The sequence below is a fragment of the Echeneis naucrates genome, chromosome 6 (assembly GCF_900963305.1).
Source record: "Echeneis naucrates chromosome 6, fEcheNa1.1, whole genome shotgun sequence".
Classification (NCBI taxonomy): Eukaryota; Metazoa; Chordata; class Actinopteri; order Carangiformes; family Echeneidae; genus Echeneis; species Echeneis naucrates.
In genome coordinates, this window is record NC_042516.1 from 17,538,182 (window position 1) to 17,553,509 (window position 15,328).

General features: G+C 41.3%; 2 protein-coding genes across 8 annotated transcripts in view; both read left to right on the plus strand.

Annotated features, from left to right (window-relative positions):
- Nucleotides 1-1,451: 1,451 nt before the first annotated feature.
- On the plus strand, nucleotides 1,452-8,597 carry erfl1 (Ets2 repressor factor like 1). Its single transcript, XM_029505260.1, has 5 exons — nucleotides 1,452-1,512; nucleotides 2,091-2,325; nucleotides 4,186-4,363; nucleotides 5,991-6,120; nucleotides 7,786-8,597. Exons 1-5 carry the CDS (start codon nucleotides 1,452-1,454, stop codon nucleotides 8,595-8,597), a joined length of 1,416 nt encoding a protein of 471 aa, XP_029361120.1.
- A 4,515-nt stretch (nucleotides 8,598-13,112) lies between these two features.
- Nucleotides 13,113-15,328, plus strand: part of arhgef1 (Rho guanine nucleotide exchange factor (GEF) 1) — a 32,728-nt gene continuing 30,512 nt past the window's right edge. For 6 of the 7 annotated variants that reach the window (XM_029503633.1, XM_029503635.1, XM_029503640.1 and 3 more), the window contains exon 1: nucleotides 13,113-13,185. The gene's annotated coding sequence lies outside the window, so the exon portion shown is untranslated. The remainder of the gene's footprint in view (nucleotides 13,186-15,328) is intronic. The other variant, XM_029503639.1, reaches the window with a different exon arrangement.

Here is a 15,328-nt window from a genome sequence, read left to right on the forward strand (position 1 = left end):
CTGATGAAACTGTGATATCCAAACTGGATCCCATCTCACAGTCCCCGCTCTCGTCATGGAATCACTAAAATCTCCTCACCTTCTCCCGTCAGCAGACATCTATATGCATTTATCAAGGAGATTGTATCATTATTAGCAGACCACACCTCAATCACAGATGCACACACGGATGTTTACGGTGCATTCATATCACTTGTTTTGCAACTAAAAGAAAAACAGACAATTGCAGATTTGTTGTTTTCTTAGTTTTTTTCAAATGGTAGAAACATTGCCTCATGATTATGAGGTATATGGTTCTATTATGCACCCAAGTAAATTTCAGTTTTCCTTTTTTCTAATATTATTTTCAAAAACTACAAGCAAAAAAAAAAAGAAGAATCTTTTACGCACATACTGTACTGGCGTATTTTGGTTGAATATTTCTATCCCATATTGTTTTCCAGGTTTTTTTAACATTTCTCAGGAAAATCTTTTTACGCTACAACAATTATCTGTAACAGCTGTTGTTACTTCACAGATTTGCAGATTTCATCTTAATATGATTCAATCTTATAAATTTATAACGCAACAGGATACTAAGTAATTAGATTAAGCCTTACCTTGACTAATCACAACAATGAATGTTATGCATCACCCAAGTGTTGTGTAAGTGTTTTTACTTTTTAAACAAGTGCATTTAATTGATATATTCAAACTTTTACCTTTCCCTGTGTTCTTGTTTTCATTTTATGTAATTATACATTTTACAGTAGACAAATAACAGCCAACAAACAGGGCCCCATTTGACAACAGAAATAAAATGTCTCTTTTCCTGAGATGCAACTCAAATCTTTTATTGTGTCAACATAAAATTTCATCAGAGATTTAAGATACCATTACCATATAATGAGTAATCACATAAATCTTCTTCTCTAACCAAGGAGCTCATTAAACTTGGGTACATGAAAATGACTTTGAACATAGACATTTTTGGCTCTCTGTGTAGTTTTTACTTATGATACAAACTCCCCTGTAAAAAATGTATATGTGTCAAAAACGTATAATATGCCTCAACTTTGATTCAATTTTCAGAAGCCAATTTAATTCCTCCTTTTCAGAAATGTGCCACAGGGACGTCCAGCCTGTTGCATCAGACACCGTTAGCCACACTAGATTACATCCATCAGAAACCTGATCTGCACCCAAATCATATAAAACACAACCTTGCCATATTTCACATCAATTTAAGGCATGTTTCTGAACTGATGTTGTGCATTGAGACCCTTATGCAATACCTGAGTTTTACGCAAAGTTTTTATTCTTTGTTTTAAAATAGACCTGCTTGCTAACTGATTCTGGCTTTAGCAAACCATTTTCATTGTGCTTTTGATTCCACCAACGGTTGTTTACTAACTTTCCTTCTGCCCTGTATCCTCTCTTTGTTTTTGTTTATTTAGAGGTGTTGTGGAGGCATGGACTGTAACTGCGTCAGTGATCTGCTGCTCCCCCCGGTGCCCGCACTCTGGACGCCAGGTTAGTCTTCATTTTCATAGACGAATGACTGAAAGGCAGAGATGCAATTCAGATGTGTAATTTGGTTGAAACCAGAAACTTTACAAACATCACCACCAACATCAAAATCACATGTTAAAATTAATCTATAAACCATACACATGCACATTGCTAAGCAAATTCTGTATCTGGTGGTAATTGGTTGTATGTCTAATGGTTTTACAAGGCTAGTTAGTGCCAGATTCAGCTGGGATGAGTCAAAGTGCTACTTAACTCCATCGATGATGTGCATACAGTTGGCTTTTCGAATTCAAACCCGAGCAGCATCAATCAGATCTCTCCCAGCGAGCTGTCATCATCCTACTGACCAATCTGTTGAGGCTAGAGGGCATTAGTGCAGACTAACATTGCTCAAGGCACACACTGTGATATTAAACACATCATCCCTCACCTCCATCACTCATCAGTCATTCAGACAGCAACAACCCCCCCCCACCCAACCACACACACGCACACCTCACACCCACTGCGTACTGAGCAGCAGGACAACGACAGGCCCCGATCCTCATCCTCCTCTCTTTGCTGCTCCCTCCATCCAGGGTTCGCCTTTCCAGACTGGGCGTACAAACCCGAGTCGAGCCCCGGCTCCAGGCAGATCCAGCTGTGGCACTTCATCCTGGAGCTGCTGCAGAAGGAGGAGTATCAGGGGGTGATCGCCTGGCAGGGAGACTATGGCGAGTTTGTCATCAAGGACCCAGACGAGGTGGCTCGGCTGTGGGGAATAAGGAAATGCAAACCTCATATGAACTATGACAAGCTGAGCAGAGCGCTGAGGTATGACAGGAAAACAACACAATGCTGTTGCGATTGGTGTGTTTGTACGTAAGGCGTTGAATGTCAAGCAATAACAGCGCCGGTAACAGATAAATGCAGATGTTTATCACCCCACTTTTTACATAAACCTTTTCTTCAGTATCTAAAAACCTCACCCATGTGACTTTTTCCCATTTTGCTATAAATGGAAAGATGAAGGTGGGGCTTTTCCAAAGGAATGTCAATACCCTCAATTTCTCCTTATCTGTGGACATCCTAATGGAAAGTTCACCGTTGAGCTGCCAAAAAAATTCAATAGGGATTTCAAAATTAAGCCCAAGTGTGAAATTGCCTGGACTTCATCTTCAGAAAAGGGAAACTGTTCAGCACAAAACTTGCTTAGGGTGATTAAAACCACACGATTCTTTCTCCATACCTTCAACATTTTACACCCCCAACTGCACACACAGTTTCCTTATGCAAATACTAGCTACCCCAACTTGTGTTCCTACCCCGCCCCCCACCTCCCTCAGCTTTGCTTTGGCCTCTTTTTAATGGGGGCTGTCGTCAGAGTCTAATTGTTATGAATTGGCTGGGGCCACAATTAGCCTTCTTAATTAGCCTCACTTAATTGCTCAATTAAGGGCCACGGCACAATTGCCATGCATAGCAAAACACATACACATCATTGCACCGAGTGCAGCCACTGTGGATACATGCTGATACGTACATGCTGCTTTGTTTGTTGATATAATGTGGCTGCATAATGAGGTGCTTCTCACCAGTATTTAGTGCTGAGGTTGTCGAATGTGCTGGTGCACTTATTGAAGTCACTAACAAAAAAAAAAAAAAAAAAAAAAAATTCAAGGACTCCGAGACATTGTGTTCAAGATTTCTACTATCTCGCCATCAAACAGCCGCAGGTTTTTCAGTTTACTACATGCCACTCACCCACCTTTCCCACCGCTTCAGCTTCTTCCCCACCCAAACACTCCTCTTCCACCTGAACCAGATGGCTGCATGTTTCTGCCTCTACTGCCTGTCAGCTTGGCATCCTGGCAGGCTGAACGTTGTGACACCTCAATGGGTGGCACAGGAAACTGGCATGATGACGGCTTGTCATGCCCACCGGGAGACACCTGAGATCGTTCTCTTGTTGTGACACCTTTTTACATCTCTCAATATGCTTTTCTGTTGGAAACGGTGGCCCGTTCTTGTCACTGTGCACATTTACAAGACTTAAATTAAATATACCGGAATGAAAACAATTGTTTACATTACTGTTTTCATGCCTCTGTAAATTATTTAACTGTGACAAATTTGTGTTATTTTTGTTTACTATACCTGTATCCTCAGTTTGACTGGACCAGTATTTTTCATGATCCTATCTTTTTATTCATATTTTATTTAATAATATCATAATCTGATTAATAATTCCACAATAATATATGGCCCATATTATTTTGTAATTGATAGGTAGTTTTGTGGATGAAGAAAGGATTTTTCCTTGCTTTTTGTGCCATACTTCACTCCATGTTAAACACCTCAGACACTGGAAGGGATTCAGCTTTTTGACTTTTTGTCTGTTAACAGCTGAATAAAAAATTCCCTCTACTGGAGCATATTGTCTTGAATCAAAGCAGTCAGACATGAATTGATTTGAGGAAGGAGGAGCTGAATAAAAACAGTGGGAAATCAGCATAGCACGAGCCCCACAGCGCTGAAGTTGTTTACTTATTCTTTTCTGTGTGATGAAATACAAAACCTTGATGTGAGCATTATATTAATCCCCCTCTCCTTTCCTTTTCCTCTTCCTTTTCCTTTATCTTTTATCCCCTCTCTCCATCCCTTTTTTTCGATATGCTCTCTCCTCCTGCGCAGGTATTACTACAACAAGCGTATTTTGCACAAAACCAAAGGGAAACGTTTCACCTACAAGTTTAACTTCAGTAAGGTCGTGCTGGTGAACTACCCCATCCTGGACATGGCCAACTCTCCCTTCTTTCTAGCCCAGAACCACTTCAATGGGGGCTCCACAGCACCAGACTGCAACCCAGAGGTACGAAGGGTAGGCTGGAGGGATTTATATTTGATATTTATTGTTCAATGAAAATGCAGATAAAACAGCACCACAATGTGAACATTACTTTTTTTATATATATATATATTTTTTTTTTTTTTTTTTTTTTTTTACTTAACACATTTTTGAGCAATGAGACTGAAAAAAAAAAACTGAAATCAAAATTTCAACCATAGTTTTTCATTGTGGAAAGCAATATTTACATATAACGGCAGGATACATTTTGTTAATAGTGATTTAATTCAGATAACAGAAATCCATTTCTATTTTTGTTATTTTGCTTTTGTATTTTACCCGCTCCTGCTGTGCACTTCATTTTGTACAAAAGACTGTGTGTGGTATTCACCATGTCTATGTTTTATTCACAGTTTTTACTGCTGATAGTAATAGAATACAACTCACTTATTATTTTCCCCATGAGTTTGTAAAATTTTCACAGAGGTAAATTGTATCCACACATGGAAAAACAAAGACATGAAAAAAATGTATAATTTAGTTGAAAAATAATGGCTTTCCTTGCAGGTCCATTAAAGTGATCATATATTTATAGAAAATAAAAGAATGAACAGTTCCACTGAAATGTCAAAATAGGCTAAATTATAAACTTATTAACTACTTTTGACTTGAGTAATTTTTTTGTAGATGAATTAATTTCAAGCAACTACCGTCCTACAAAGTGCATATAAGTTACAAATGCAGTAAGACAGAATCATCCATCATTTGTCTGCACCATCCTTAAGATAGGATAAGAAGACACACACTCTGAAGGAGACAGTCGGGGGGTGGGGGGGTGGTTTTAACTTGTCCTTAAAACAAAAGAAGACGTTATCCCCTCCTTCTCTTATCCCCGTCTCCGATGGCGTATCCATCTGTCATCGATTGAAAATGTAAGAAATAGAAAGCAAAGGGGCCGCGTCAGATCAGATCAATAGCAGGTCATTAATGCGGTTTGTTAAGCAACGCAGATCTCGCAGCTTGGGAGTACAGTCTCGCCTTTCAAACTTGGGGCTGTGGGGTGACAGATACTATTGATCCACAGTCCTACTAGGGGAAAAAATCCCCCTTTGTCCCCTTGATTCCTGAGATTCAACTGCTCCATTTATTTATTTTTTACCTTGTCTCCTTCTCCTTCACATATTTAAAACATTGACACATGCACCTCTGCCCTACATCCTGAATGGATGTCGGCCTCTCAGATCTCAGTCCAACTGGTCTTGCGTCCCTTTGCACTAACTGGCCCACAATCACTTTTTTGTCTTGTCGTTCATCCTTTGTGCCCACAATCTTAATCGCTGGTCTCCATTTGACTTTGTACTCATCCTGCCTTTGAGGCTCGGAGCTTCTCCGTCCTCCCACCTCCCTTTTAGCCCAACTCCCATGGCACCCATTTTATCCTGTCCTTGCTGCTACTGTGTCACTGTTTGCATCACACTCTGCAGGGTGCTGCTGTCAACATGTGACTTCTCGCCGCATAATACAGCAGCGATGGATTTGTGGGAATGCATGTGCTTCATTTAGGACGTTATTTTCATAGCACAGCCATTTTTATTTTTAAAAATCTTTTTCCTCTGCCTCTCTCTTTTTTATCTTCCTCTTTGTTGCTCAGGCCATACAGTCCCTGTTTCCCCGTTTGCCGGACTCCGGCAGAGGAACATCCCTGTTTGATCGAGGCACTGCAGCACCAGGGCCTGAGGGAGACAAGCTGAGGCTGGACGCATTCCCTTTCCTCAGTTCAGGTGAGCAAATAGAAGCAGCAAACTTTGTCAAAAACTTTAAGTTGCCGGCGCAAAAACAGGAATCCTTTAGTATCCCAGAGACAAAGCTGTCTCTTCCTGAGGAAAAAGACAGCTTGCACTGAGGGTGTGTAGGCAGTGAATACACAGAAAGTCGACCTCCTTAAACAAAGGGAGGGAGAAGGTAGAGGGGAAGGAGGAGAGCAGGCTCTAGCATTTATTGTTAAAGGAAATAAGAGACATGGCTGTCCCAGTGCACCCTGCAGTGAGGCTGTGCTTCAGGTGAGAGAGGCCAGGTTAGCTGTAAATTATGCACATCAGTGGCGGTAAGAACAAGTCGAAGGCTGGAGAAGTCACCTGCACTTACAGGCAGAACGCTGCATTTGTTCTCTTCTTTTGTGTCAACAAATTCAACAGAGATTTGTGTACATTTGCTTGATTGACGTTATGTACTGTTAGCGTGTTAATCCATCTGTCTTTGTATGCTTGTTCCGCACGCTTGTATATCTACACACAGAAGAATGTGTACAGCCAATGTGCAGTAGAGAGGTAGCACGTAAACAGATGTACTGGCACACACACGCAACCTGCAAACCTTCCTTGCCCTCACTCCCTCTCCCTCCCACTCTGTTTGTCCTCAGGTCCTATTCCCCCCTTTTCCCTTCTCACCCTCCTCTCCCTCCCATGTGTCCCCGCTGTCCTAATCCCTTCCTAGGCAGGAAGGCCCTAATTGAGGGTGCAGGCTTCAGTTTGTGGCCTGTGGGCGCCCATTACTGTGTTTTCATAAGCAAGTGAGGCCTGCCTGACTGATTCAATATTCATGTGTCTGCCAGCTACTCCTGGCCCAGCACGCTGAGACTTCACCACTGTCAAATTAGCCCTGCATAGTAAATAACACAGTGCAAGAGAGAGAGAGAGAGGAAGGCTGGCAGAGGTGGAGGGAGCAGCAGAGAGAGAGAGAGAGAAGAAGGGAGAGCTGGTTGGAAGGAAGTACAGTAAGGTCGAGAGGCAATGCTTTTGTATGTTTATTCAAATTAAATTCCAGCATCACCCCAAATTTACACCCATTTTCTGTTATCAAGTGTTGCTTACAAGGAACTGAATTGAAATTCTGTGCATTACCTAATTGGCTCCACTTTAAGGATTTGATTTAATCTGAAATGATATGATATGGAAGTGGTGGGGTGACAGGAGATTGACAGTTTACAAGTTTTCTTCCTCTTCAGTTATTTAAACTCTGGAAGTAAGCTGACTAGTTTCTCCAATAGATTTTTCAATAAGGTGTCTTTCCCCACCGTGCTGATGTGCAGTCAGAACAGTGGAAGTTTGTCTCCAAATATTTCCTCTTTAACATGCTGAAATTATACAGTTTGCTTCATTAGCTTTTTTTTTTTTTTTTTTTTCAAGTTTTCACTGCAGTGCAGAATCTTTGTGATCACATCTGGTTTGCAGCACGTGAAGTGGGTGTACTACACAGTACTGGCATGCATAAATGAACCATCAGATTTTTGTTGAAAGGAACTGTGCCAGAGTTGGCCCCTGTGGCTTCTAATTAGAATTGCTAATACCACTGAGCATAATTAGCGAACATTCTTGGATGTTGTATGTCAAGAAACCTTTTGGCCCTTCTGAGTTTCTACCTCCATCTCTGGCTTTTCTCTATCCTAGGTGCTCCATGTTACTCCAAACCCCCGTCCCTGCTGGGCCCGTACCCTCGCAACCCACCCTTTGACTACTCCTGGGGCTTCAACCCCTACCTCCCAGGAGCCTTCTCTCTCAATAACTGCCCCAAACTGCCCCCTGGCTCCCTTTACCCCTCCCAGTTTTACCCCAACCCTTTGCAGAGCAGCCTTTCACAGCTGCCTCACCCATTCTCCTCCCTGCTCCCCCCAGGGGATGCAGGTGGGGGTGAAAGGGGAGCAGCGGGGCAAACCGGAGGGACGAATGGCACAACGGGTGGTCAGCCAGCCAGACTCTGCCTGCCAACCTACCCAGGGAGCCTGTCGATGGGTCGGACGGACATTGGAAACGGGGCGGCAGTTGGGGAAAGGGCGGAGACCAATCCTCCAGCCACGGGACTGAGTCTGGGACTCGGAGCAGTTGGACTGGGATCTGGGACTGGGATAGACCAGCAGAGCCCCACAGAAAGGAGAGGGGGGGTGAAGCAGGACCCAGAGTCAGACTCAGACCTGGAGATCACAGATCTGAGCGACTGCAGCTCAGAGAATGAAAACGAGCACGAATTTAGCATCGGGAAGGAATCCAGTCTGGCGAACCGATCACAGATTGTGTTGGATGGAAAGAAAGGGAGTGCACTTCCACCCATCTCCACTCTCCCTCCGCCAGTGTCCCCACATCCTCTGAAGAGCCTGATTCCCATCACACCTCCTCCACCAGCTCTGGCTCCGTCACTTTCCCCCTCTATTGCTCTGCATGACAGACACAGGGAGACAGAGACTCTCAAAATGATACACAGCTAATAGATTTTCTCATGCATCTCCCATCTTGCCAGTCTATGCTCTGATAACTCTCTTCTTCTCTCCTTTCATTTCTCTGCGACACTTTTCTGCTTTAAATGATCAAATCTCTCACCAGTGATTTTTCCAGCTTTTTCCTTCTGAAATGACTTCTTCCCTGTTTGCTGTGTAACTTTTAACGTGCCTAAATTGGACAACCGACTGACCCATCTGTAAACATATGGGCCATACATCTTTAAGGATATCAGCTGTCTGTGTCACCATCTTATCCGTTCTGTTTTGACCTCTCCCACTAAATGATCATGCCATGTAGGCATCACAGACTTGTCTAAATGCTGCTTGCAATACTCTACAATTTGCTGTCTGCAGCCGAGATATGATAGAGGGCAGTGAGGTCGTAAATTACAGCACAGCAGTACCTGCCGTGGCCAAATATTAACAAGTAACATCCCAATGCTAACAGAATAACAGAACAGAACAACAAATACTGCGCAGATTGATCCAATTTCACTGTAATTCTTCAAATTTATATATAAATGTATATGTATATATCATATATATATATATATATATATATATATATATATATATACTGAGACTTTTGAGACGCAGTCAAATACTGCCACCTGGTGGCCTTTTTTTTAGGCAACATCTCCCTCAGAGGGATCATTTCAGCATTTCAGCATTTCAGCTCCACAGAAGTGTGCTTGAAATTGTCGCATCCAGGTTTATTTTGCACTCACTGCAGCACTGCTTTCATATGACATCATTTTTTGCAGGTTGATTTTAAATGTTAAAGATCCATAATTCTAGTATTGCTATCTGTGGTAGTTTGTGGATATTTATTTTGTCCTGTGGTTCAAGTATTTCCTGCACATTTTGCAAAAGGAAAGAAAAAGAGAGCAGAGGGAGCTGGGCCAATCTAGAAATTTGTATGAATATTTCTGTGTATATATTTTAATATGGTGTACATTTAATTATTATTCACTATGATAAGATTTAGCTGTATTGTTGTGATTTAATTCAGTATTTAAACATGTTGGAAAAATTATAAGCTTAGGTGTATCAAAGTTTAAATTATTAATGGCAGAAGATCTGCACTCTGAAGATGTTTTTCTATGATGAGGACAGAGGTCACACTGGGAATTGTCTCTGATTTTCTCAACCCCAGTTAATTGTGCCCTTTGGTCATTTTTGCCAGATGCCCAACGTACAAACCCTTTGGGTTCAAATATATGCCGGTAGACTTATTTTTATAGTTAGCATTCACCCAGTGTAACTGTACTGTAATTAGTCAAATGTGAATAATATTGGTCTTCGCATTTTCTATTTTAAATCCTCCCCGAAAATCTGGTTTGATTATTTTCCAATCAATGCTTTTTGTCCATGCCAGCAGGTTTGCTTGAGGACATTTAACAGTGGAAAAAATATTCAAAAACTGTTTATCTGTTTTTGACCAACATCCTTTCTTTGGCCTAGTTTTTCAGCACAGAGTGGACAATAAATCATATTGTACAGCTTCATAGCCTTTATAGCCTATGGTTTGTCAAACAGTGCCGGTAAATGATTAGTTGTGAAAGCTCTATTGTAAAGTTAATGTAAAGCTCTATGTTTGTTGAGTTGCTACAGGGAAGGCCTCCGGTCACCTCCACTTGGACTACACTGACTAGCAGCTGTAAATACTGTTTCCTTTGTGTGTGTATGTGTGTGTACACATCCAAAAATGACAATGCAGTGGTTTTACCTGTCATCTCTCTTTGTTTTACTGTAAAGAAGAAAAATTGAAAGTGCAAAAAAGAAGAAAAAGATTAATATCTTCAAAAGCAATAAACATTATTCTGGATAGTGGACTGTTGTTGACTCGAAGCTTGTTGAAGTGATTACAGCTACAAATGAAAGGTGAAGTGGCTCTTCCATCAAATTTCTATCACAATCTTTTAGCTTCAAACTCCACTGCAGCTTTCCAATCACGTTTTTTGATTCTAAGCCGTTTATAGCTTCAAGCAATTGTTGCCAATGTTTTTGTGGACATTGCAGTAAATATGTGTATATAGATACATATATGTATATTAGAATCAAACTGGTAATTGGTAACTAATAATTTTATAATTTGCCTACATAAAACAAATATATATAAAATTCAATATCAATAATTGAGACATTACAATGTGAATATTTGACGCATTTAAATTAGTCTTGTGATCCTTATTATTTTTGAGACGAAAAAACAAAACTCTCAGGTATGTGTGAACATATAGCTGTAGAATTAAGATGACAGATCAGTATAAAGAAATCACAAATTACAACAGCAAATGATATTTTAATGTACGTAAATGTAGTGTATGTGGATTTCCTTTGAAACGTAACTCAAACTATAATGGAATTAACCAGGACAGCTGATCATACATTCAATATTTAGATTTTATCTGGTATTATTAAAATTACTAGGTAATGTTTGGATAACTGTAAACTCACACCAATCGGAAAATTAACTGCAATTTTTTAATTCAACACGTGAGACAACAGATAATTTTTTTACAAGATTGGCACACTACACTCAGAGACGGCCCCATAAAGCACATTATATATTAATGTGTTAGACATACTGTATGTAAATACCAAAGAGTGTCAATGGCAAATTGTAAATGGTGCTGCACAGTGTGAACAAAAAGGGAACATCCTCAGAAAATTAAGCAACCTTGAGTTGTAACTTGAAGATCAGTGTTTCACTTAAAGAATGTAGCAGCCCCTCTGAATATGTGATAACCAGATTACTGCACCAGAAGTAACAAAGCTAAAGGAGAAAAAGGACAGGTTGACTGTCAGAAGGTAGGAAGGTGCAGGTTGTTAGCCAGACCTGATCACAGTGCTATAACCATTCACACACTTAGAAACTGACAAATACTTGGACTCATGCCGTCATTATTGGCCTGCCACAGCCCGGTTAAGAGTACAGAAAGATTTCATATTGTCATTAACTGGAACAGAACCTTCTTCATTGCTGTTCTCATCTCCTAGTATTTTATTACTATTATTAGAGTATTTTACTACTACATTTGGATTCTAATGGATTTAGATGGATAGTAGAGTAGAATGTGCAGTTGTGTGCCAAGCCTCTCTCTCTCTCTCTCTCTCTCTCTCTCTCTCTCTCTCTCTCTCTCTATATATATATATATATATATATATATATATATATATATATATATATATATATATATATATGTGTGTGTAAAATCAAAATATTACAAGAACTAAACTCTATTTTAAGCCAACAAGGACAAGGACTCCTCAGAGCTCTCAAAATAAAATGCAAAGTCGAACAATTCAGTAACAATGGGGTTATGGTATTTCCATAATAATGACTTTTCTATCTGAGACTTTGCTTTTTCATGCTCATATAAATTGGTGCAGGTCAAGTTAGATCAAATACAGTGATAAATGGTCCGATGGGAGGAAACACGTCGTGTCCATGTTTCTCCACCAGGCGGCGTCTGAAACCCAAATTTGGAAAGAAGCAGTCACTGACTGGCAGTGGAAGATTGATTGATTGATTTTCTTATTTATTTGTTTATATATCCATTTTTATGTCATCAGATAAATTACGCAGTCCTGTTATTTATTCTTCTCTGGGGATTAGGTGTTTCTCCCTCTTTTTTGTATTTGTTTTTATTTCTTTTTATATATATATATATATATATATATATATATATATATATAACACAACCTGTTGTCCCATTACAAAATAATAGGGTTTGCTCAGTTGTCTGGTTTTTGAATGAAGTGAATTATTTAAATGGGTTGTGGGATGAGGGAGGGACAGCATGTTTATTTTGCCTCTGTGAAGCACTTTGCACTGCAGGTTTCTGTATGAAAAGTGCCATATCAAAAAAAAAGTCTGTTTGAAGGTTAGTTTCAACTCTCTCTCTGCGCAAACAACCACTTTGATTTTCCGTCAAACAGTCATTTACTTTCCTCAAACAGCTGGAACCTCTCCAGTTCGGCTGTATGGACATAAAAAGCCAACAGAGGAGCTGTGGAAAAGACCATTAAAGGTGGAATAATGTGTGTTTGATACAGAAGAGTTTTAAAAGTTTTGGGAAGTTACACTTCCTCGTGAAAAGGCATATTGGTGATGATACTAAAATCGGGTTTCTGCTTTTAAAGTCAACGTGGGACTTCACAGGTGAAAAAAGAAAGACACAGGATGAAATACTAATATAAATAACGGGGACGGCTTTCTGTGTGACACACTGCGGAAACATCCCGTTTAGATGTTTTACTTTTTCTGAAGTGACACAAAAGTCTGAGCAACGAGAGGAGACTTTTGTTCGGCTGTTTTTTTTTGTTTGTTTGTTTGTTTTGGTTGTTGTTGTTTATTTCTTCTGACTCAGAAAAAGCAGCTCTTTTCCTCTTTTCCTTCGTAAATCTCTGATTCCGTCCTCTGATCACCGCCTGCCTTTTTTCATGTGTACTTCCGTGTTCGGTGTTTTTTTTTTTTTTTTTTTTTTTTCCCCCCTACTGACTGACACTCGGCAACTTTCGACCAGGAAGCCCGACAGCTGCTCTGCTGCCCGTTTCTCTCCGCTTTACGGTGAGTATATCTGCTTTTAACGCTCCTCGGCCGGACTCCCGGGGAAGAGGCTCGACTTTTCTGGCTTTGTTTTGTGTGTCCGAAGTGGCAGGAGGTGTTTATTTAACCGACAGAAACAGCGGACTCACCCCCCCTCCTCCTCCGGCCGAGGGGGCCGCTGTGGTCGGCCGGCTGCTCCACACCTCAGCCCCCCTCAGGGCTGCTCTGAGATGTCAATTATTATCACTAATCATAGAAATGGAAATAAACACGGCTTCGGCTTATTGGTGCAGCTCTGCTGGGGGAAGTTCAGAGAGGACAGAAAAAGTGTGAGATGTTTCTGTTTTCTGCTAAAACCATCCAACATTTCAGTGTTTACCTCCAAACATCCCCACACGGAGCTCCGCTGCGTCGTCGGCGGTCTGTGGGGAGTTTATAGCCGGCGACCTTGTAGGATTTTATGTATTTTTGTGTCTTTGTGAGGAGAGTCTTTGTGAAATGTCCCAGAAGAGCAGAGATTGTTTCTCATGAGGAGGAAAATAATGCTCCTCCCTGTTAAAGTCCTGTCTGTTCTTTCCAGCTGTGTCCCTTTTGGAAAAAGAGAAATTACAGACTTAGCTGATTAAGCTCTTTGTTTGTCCTGTTAATTTGTCAACAGGGTTCTTTTTGCACAACATAAAGTAGGCAACAATGTCACAGCTCAGTGTGACAGGAGGCCGTCCCAGCTTCCCCCCCCATACCACTCACATCAGATCAGCCCACATAGAGCATATGGATGGGGCTGACTGGGGGGGGTGCAGACAGTGCTCAGTAATTAGTGTCTGGTATAATTGATTGGCTGTGATGGTTTCGCCCTGTGAAGCAGAGGACACTGTCGCTGCAGAATAGGCCAGAGTTTCCTCTGTTCACAGGAAATCACAATTACTATACATCTAGTTGGGTTTCATTATCTCAGTGCAGCCATTAACTGAAGATAGGAGGCTGGCTTGTGCTCACCAGTAAGCCATCATATTTTCCCCAAGTACTCTGAGAAGATGAACAGTTTCTTTTACCAGGTTTCACAGCTAGTTTGTCTTATTTGTGCCTCTATATGGTCTGCACTCCTCCAGAGTTTTGGTCCATGGGTGTGAGCGCTGTCTAAACAATGTCACACATCCAATGAAAGCTAATAACGACTGAATTTGCTAATTATTACGCAGTTGTGTGTGTGTGTGTGTCTGTCTGTCTGTTTGTGTTAAGGGCGTTGCATCAGGCGGTTTTTCAGAGACTGTGACGCTTTTGCAGCCAGCCACTGCACCCCAGAGGCCCAATGTGAAGCAGGCCCTGCCACTTCCTGTTACGCTCTGCTAGACTAGAGGAGCACTGCACTTGTCATCTCTCTCTCCCCATGTTTTACAAGTGCAGGCTTGCCTGGAGCCCAAAGGCTACCTTCTCTTCCTTTTAAAGGAATGTTGGCTATTTAATCTGAGTTGCTGTGCCGCTCTCTCCCTCCCGGTCTCTCACTTTCTATTGTTATAAGCCTACAGAAACTCACCCACAACCGCTGTGTCACGGGCAGGAAGATTAACTTGGATCATGCTACAGTGAGGTGCAACGCTTGTTGTTGTTGTTGTTTTTTTTTTTTTATCTGTATGAGAGATGCTGGTCAACTTGGGAGACAGGAACTGGCATCCACAGTGAGAGTGTCTGAGGATCTGGAGCTATGTCAAAGGCAAACTAATAATTTAGTGTAGTCAGGCTTGGACTTCAAAGGGAGCACAGGTATCCTTCTCTGGCTGTAGTTATATTGATGCACAGGTCGCAGATAATGAGAGACAGAGCTCATCTTAGCAGGGAAATCTTCTGATACTGAGGCAACGGTGTGTTTTAGTGTGTTATAGTGTTGAAAGCCCATCGATGCAGCTCAGTGTGCATGCCTTGCCTTGGTTCATGGTCCCGGTTTCAAACCCCAGCCACAATCAGTGTTCCCAAGCCCGGATAAATGGGGAGGGTTGCAACAGGAAGGGCATCTAGCATAAAACTGTAGCCAAATCTACCACGTGAGTCGCGGCGCTGACTTCCTGTGGTGATCCCGAACAAAGAAAAAGCCGAAAGAGGTTAGAAAAAACAAAACGTGGTGCATGTGAAATGATGCTATCTCCAGTGTCACTGCCTTGTGCTCTAT

Bases quoted from the DNA above. Each gene is read 5' to 3' on its own strand.
- erfl1 (XM_029505260.1), top strand. From the start codon at position 1,452: ATGGACTGTAACTGCGTCAGTGATCTGCTGCTCCCCCCGGTGCCCGCA. The intron at 2,326-4,185 runs GTATGACAGGAA...CCTCCTGCGCAG, and splicing joins AAGCTGAGCAGAGCGCTGAG to GTATTACTACAACAAGCGTA. The intron at 6,121-7,785 runs GTGAGCAAATAG...TCTCTATCCTAG, and splicing joins ATTCCCTTTCCTCAGTTCAG to GTGCTCCATGTTACTCCAAA.